The 5,697-nt window shown below is 43.9% G+C and overlaps 1 protein-coding gene across 1 annotated transcript in view; it reads right to left on the bottom strand.

The window, feature by feature from the left end:
• col25a1 (collagen type XXV alpha 1 chain) overlaps positions 1 to 5,697 on the bottom strand; it is a 75,519-nt gene that overhangs the window by 21,635 nt on the left and 48,187 nt on the right. The window contains exons 15-17 of the mRNA XM_032510946.1: positions 3,409 to 3,453; positions 2,018 to 2,080; positions 965 to 1,033 (exon numbers count right to left, since the gene is read on the bottom strand). Of these exons, the coding sequence (XP_032366837.1) occupies positions 965 to 1,033; positions 2,018 to 2,080; positions 3,409 to 3,453 (177 nt within the window). The remainder of the gene's footprint in view (positions 1 to 964; positions 1,034 to 2,017; positions 2,081 to 3,408; positions 3,454 to 5,697) is intronic.

Below are 5,697 nucleotides of genomic sequence, written 5' to 3'. Positions count from 1 at the left end.
GAGGTTGTACCAGAATAGGTTTACATGGTCTCATTTTCAAAAAACACACATTTTTGTTGTACTGCACATTGCTGCAGATCCTGCTTTTCACCCTGTGTTTGGGTCTCTGTTTTAGATACAGAGTGAGACATCTCACTAGTTTCAGCTCCAGAGTGAGACATCTCACTTGTTTAAGAGTGAGACATCTCCCTAGTTTTAGCTCCAGAGTGAGACCTCTCACTAGTTTCAGCTCCAGAGTGAGACATCTCACTAGTTTCAGCTCCAGAGTGAGACATCTCACTAGTTTTAGCTCCAGAGTGAGACCTCTCACTAGTTTCAGCTCCAGAGGGAGACATCTCACTAGTTTCAGCTCCAGAGTGAGACATCTCACTAGTGTTAGCTCCAGAGGGAGACATCTCACTAGTTTTAGCTCCAGAGTGAGACATCTCCCTTCTATCCTATCTTTTTTGGGAGCTGCACATGCTCAGTAGCTCGGTAAGATCCCATTAGCTAGGTAACTCTTTCTCCAGCTTTGGTCAGTCCAAGGTAGGATCAGCTGGGAGACTTCTTCTAGACCAGGGCCACTTGTGGAATATCTCCAGAACAGGGACAGGAAGTAGTTCTTTCGGAGATTATGGTCCACTAGTGGCTGTTGGAGCAGTGTTTTGTCATTGAGAACGAGCTAGCATGCTACGGTTAGCCACCTCGTCTCTAGTGACGTAGAAAGCCGCGTAGATGTTGAACAGCTGACCCGGAGACTGAAGACAGAGGACATTCAGACACCGGATCTCACTCAAAACAGCATAGATGTTTTTTTTCCAAGTTTGTATGCGTGTGGAAGCACAGGAGACACAAAATAACCCCCTAAATCCCAGAAAAAGGGATTTTTTTCATTGTATGGGCACTTTAAAAAGACATACTGCTGAATGATCCAGTTTGTCCATTTGTGTGTGCACACATGTCTGTGTGCACTTGAATAACTGACCTTTGGTCCAGCGGGTCCAAGTTCTCCTCTTTCACCTTTTCCTTGTGGCCCGTGGTCGCCTCTCTCACCCTATACAGACAAAAAGAACTCAATAACAGCACTGATCTAGAACCAGTTTCTCCTTACTGTGAGCAGAAGAGCTGTGATGCGTCTCCTGAACATCAGCCATGATCTTCCAATGTACTCAATGTTACTGACATGACTGAGGAAGCAACTATAAGAGCTCTCTGCCCTTCTTCCATGTTGTCTTACTCGACAGATTCACGTGGAGTTGTAGATATGTATGCTGAATCCGCACCATCTGTTTCCTGGTGGATTGTACTCTTTGAAGGTGAAATGTTATTTTTAAGAACACCCCCTGAAACACACATCCACATCAAGCCCGCTTTGTCCTTAAGCTGAACATTTCAAGAAAATCCTTGTTGTAGTGGAGTGCATCTTCTCTTAATGTGAAGTGACGTAAGACAGCCAATAGAGGGGGGTGTGGTGTCACTCAGAGCCCATCAAGCTGTATTATTATGACTGATACTAAAAACCAAGTGGGACACAACCATTATTCAGCAGTGTTGAGTCAATCAGGCTTTGGTTTCGGACCTGAACATGAAGGATAAAATACTCTCTGCACTGCTCGTTCTTTTTTAGCTATACAGTGGCATGGCATGCCAATGCAAGACTAATATATTTTGGTCACGTCTCTTGACTATTAATGCTTTGCAAACTGATGCAAAAGGACAACGTGAACATTAAATCTGGTGTGTCTGCGTTATCACCGCTGGATCCACAGTGTGATAATGCCACGACTCAAAGGATGCAGTGAGGATTAGCTCGTTCTGACCACCTCCAAGTGACATTTTGAAGAAACAGAGGCCTAATTGCCTTGGTAAAGTGATGATTACGGATAATGAGACAGTAAATCCGGAGTTATTACTGATTTCAATGGCGACAGCGCAGACACGATGTGATAAAAAGCTGTCAAAGCTGTTTAACTCATTTTCATCGAATTGAAATATGCACTCTCGCGCGGTGATTAATAAGATTACAGTCGTTACTCACCTTGGTTCCTGGGAGTCCTGGGAGCCCGGGTTCTCCCTGGGGGCCGAAGAATCCAGGCTCGCCCTGAAAGAAGACCCATCAGCACAAATGACTTGGTTTTTTCCACGGGGCGTTTTTGTGGCGTAGCGCTACCTCCTCCCCACTGCTAATGAGCGCTAAACACATACACAAGACGCATGGCCAGACATATTCCAAACGACAGGCATGCACATACTGCAAACACACACACACACACACACACACATTTAGGGACACATGCACAATTCTCACACAAATTATCAGTGGCTTGTTAATTCATCCCCTGGTTTCCCATGTAGTAATGACTCCCTCTGATGAGACGTTATGGCTGACCTTGTTAGAAACTCATCAGGGCACGAGAGGCATGTGAGTAACAGTGTGCAAAAACCAGGCTCTCCGCCCCTTCTGAAGAAGCTTTAACATATTTGCATCTGCACTTATGAGGAGTGATATTTCAGAATGAAGTGAGAGGTTTGATTTGCGTTACATCCGATTGGGACCGAAATGCTATGCCATCCCACCGGCCGTGGACGAGGCCCCCTGGAAGCCTTTGGAGAGGTACTGGACCCCTTGCCTCTCAGACTTTTAAACTTCGATTGGACCCACAGCCAAGAATGCGGAGCAGAACAAAGTGCAAGCCGAGCAGAGAGTGCTACGTTAGCAAAACATTGTTAGAATCCATCAAGCATTCAGGCTTCTTAAGTAAAAACAGGAGTATATAAAAATGTAAAATGAAGGTGGTTTTTTTTTTACAAGGCCAGCACACAGCAAGCACAAAACGAGAAAACCGAGCATCCTCTCATCATGGCCTTGTGCATTTATCTTACATTTCAAGCTAACAATCCTGAAAAACATTGGTATTCTTTGAGAAAACGATGGCAGTGGAATATCATGTGCCCCTTGTTCACCATCTGCTGTTTTTTACATTACAGTCAACAAGCAGGCACTCATTTGAAAAATTTGAAATGATCAAGTTTCTTTGGTTAACTAGCAGTAGTTTTAAACACATTTTGCAGAGCTTCTCTTGATGCCACCTCCAGAAAGTAGACTGAAGTGTTCCAATCATTAATTCATAGACCTCTGCTCTATTCACAAACCTAAATGACAGTTTTCTTCCGTCGGATCAAAAGCCTTGACTATTTGGCCTTGCCACTTTGTCTGAGCTCCTTCCTTTTCCCTAAATGACTGAGATGGAACCTTACAGTCTAGGTACACATCCCACGCAGCAGGGAAAGCATCACGAGACCCTAATGTGTCACGCGTGAGGCACGACGACGGGTCAGCTGAGTTTGGCCCTGAGCTCTGCTACGGACGGTCTGAAGAGGACGGACAGGGACAACACCGGGGTGGGACAAAAACAGCGAAGCATTTACCTTTATCCCTGGAAGTCCAGGCAGCCCTGGAAGTCCTGGCTCTCCCTACACAGGAAGAGTGTGACATGTTACAGCCAAGCCAAGCCAAGCTGAGTCAAGCCTCATTTGTAGGCTCTTCGGGGTTCTATTAGCTCTACACTTGTATTTTCTATTTGGTTTTTTTTTCTGGCTGTCAAGCTGCTGTTATTCTGAAAAGTGGCCTTAAGTGTGCGTCGACTGTCATTTGCTTGCGGTGAGCACCAGCAGAAGGTACTGCACATGCACTTTCAAACCAACTCATGCAGCCATGGCTCGACAGCGTGATTAGTGAAAGTTCTTGTTTCTGGAACGAACGACTGTCAGATACTGGATTAAAGTTGCAAAAACTGTTTGAGCGAGCTGCCGTAGCTTTAAGGTCGTCGGAGTTTGGCAGTGCTGGAAGTCGAGAGTCGGAACTGCGTCGGTTACGACACTACGGGAAGCTACAGTGTCATAACCGACGCAGTGTCTCGTTCCCCTATCTCGGGGAACAAGGGTTACATACGTAACCCGAGACGTTCCCCTTCGAGGGGAACTCGAACTGCGTCGGTTACGACACTATAGCTTCCCATAGTGTCGTAACCGACGCAGTGTCTCGTTCCCCTATCTCGGGGAACAAGGGTTACATACGTAACCAGAGACGTTCTCTGTCACCGTGGTCGGGTCTTTGTCAAGTGGAGGATTCCAAACTCAAGTTTGAGTAAGTCATTTGATTCGACTGTGGAAAAATCAGAAGGTCAAGTCTCTTGTGAGGTATCTGCAAGACATTTAAAACGAAATGTCTGACTCTGGATAATTTAACGCTCTAATAAGACTATTGTATTTATCGCGTATGAAAAAGAATGATTAGCAACGCATGGGAATGATCAACCGGAACGTCACTCAGGGGATCAGAGAGAGGGCTGTAAATTTCCATTGTGGCGTATGAAAACACTGTAAAACTAATGAATAAAAGTCTCTCTTGTGGACTTCAACACTGACAGTAAATGCCATCCGATGATAATCCTTAATAGTGAAAAAACAACTCAGTCTAACGATGGCCATTTGGTGAGAAATACAATGTGCGAGGGTGACAGCACTAGCAGAACGGCTGTAAAAAGGAGAGATGAGGAAAAAAGCAGTCAAACAAATTGTTTAGGCAATGGGAGTTGTCTTTGCAGCACAGCAGAAAAAAAAAGAAGCCTAAAGCCCTTCTGTCTGTCTGAAAGCAGCTTGTCTGAACGGAGAAAAGAGAGGGGGAATTAATGGGGCGCAGCGTTTGGGATTAAAACGTGTAATTGGGGCAGTGGTGCAATATCAGCAGCAGTCTGGTCAAGAGACAAGTAATGGCTTTTATATCGCAGGCAAATAGATCCTCCACTGCTGCATGCTTGTTTAGTTTATCATCAGTCTCTTAAGCAATATTCTTCTGATTGCCTCGGAAAAATGTGCCAAACGCTAAAAATGTAACTGGCTGGGTGAGAGAAGTCATAGGCCTGCTAACAAACATCGCTTAAACAACACAGAAACCCATTGTTGGACTGCTGCAAAGCCAAGTAATGGGATTACAAAGAGGTTTAACCCTCGTGTTGTCTTCCCATTAACCATGAACTTGTCCTTCCAGGTCAAAATGTAATTTATTTTTTTACTTTTCCGATGTTTTTGCCGCTTTTTCTGATTTATTTGTCACTTTTTTCCATGCTTTTGGCACTTTTGTTAAAAACCAGAGCTGGTTTAATAACAGGTTTTACACTTATTCTTGGAATTCATGGTCAATAAACCTCATTTATATCAAATTATATGTACGTTTTTAGCTAAAAAGGCAGGAATTAGGAATTATTTTGACTAGTAGTTAAGATCAGAGGATGTTGAGTGGATCACAGATGGGTAGATGTCAAAGTCTAGTCCGGATACTGGTTTGAAACCATTAATTAAAAGAATTCAAACGCTAAAAGATTAAATAAAACACCCCAAAAAATCAACGAGAGTGATCATTAATTTTACCTGAAGGATGTTGTATGGAATCATCCATGTTATTTTTGGGCAATTTGGTTGAAAGAAATCCATATTTCTGATATAAAAACCCTTAGAAATGGGTCAGTTTGACCCGAGGACAACACAAGGGTTAAGACCTCAAAGTCCAGGTAACAATAAAATGGAACAATCCAAAAGATTTGGTATATCCAGAGCTGTTACGATACCGGGGTCCTTACGCCGGCTCACATCAAGTTCCGAGCCAAGGTAAATGGAAAATGAGTCGGAGCACAGTGATGTACCAAAGTTCAAGTTGAA

The sequence above is a fragment of the Etheostoma spectabile genome, unplaced genomic scaffold (assembly GCF_008692095.1).
Source record: "Etheostoma spectabile isolate EspeVRDwgs_2016 unplaced genomic scaffold, UIUC_Espe_1.0 scaffold302, whole genome shotgun sequence".
NCBI classification, from domain to species: domain Eukaryota; kingdom Metazoa; phylum Chordata; class Actinopteri; order Perciformes; family Percidae; genus Etheostoma; species Etheostoma spectabile.
The sequence above is the reverse complement of the archived record's forward strand: the minus strand, read 5'-3'. Positions and strand labels throughout refer to the sequence as shown.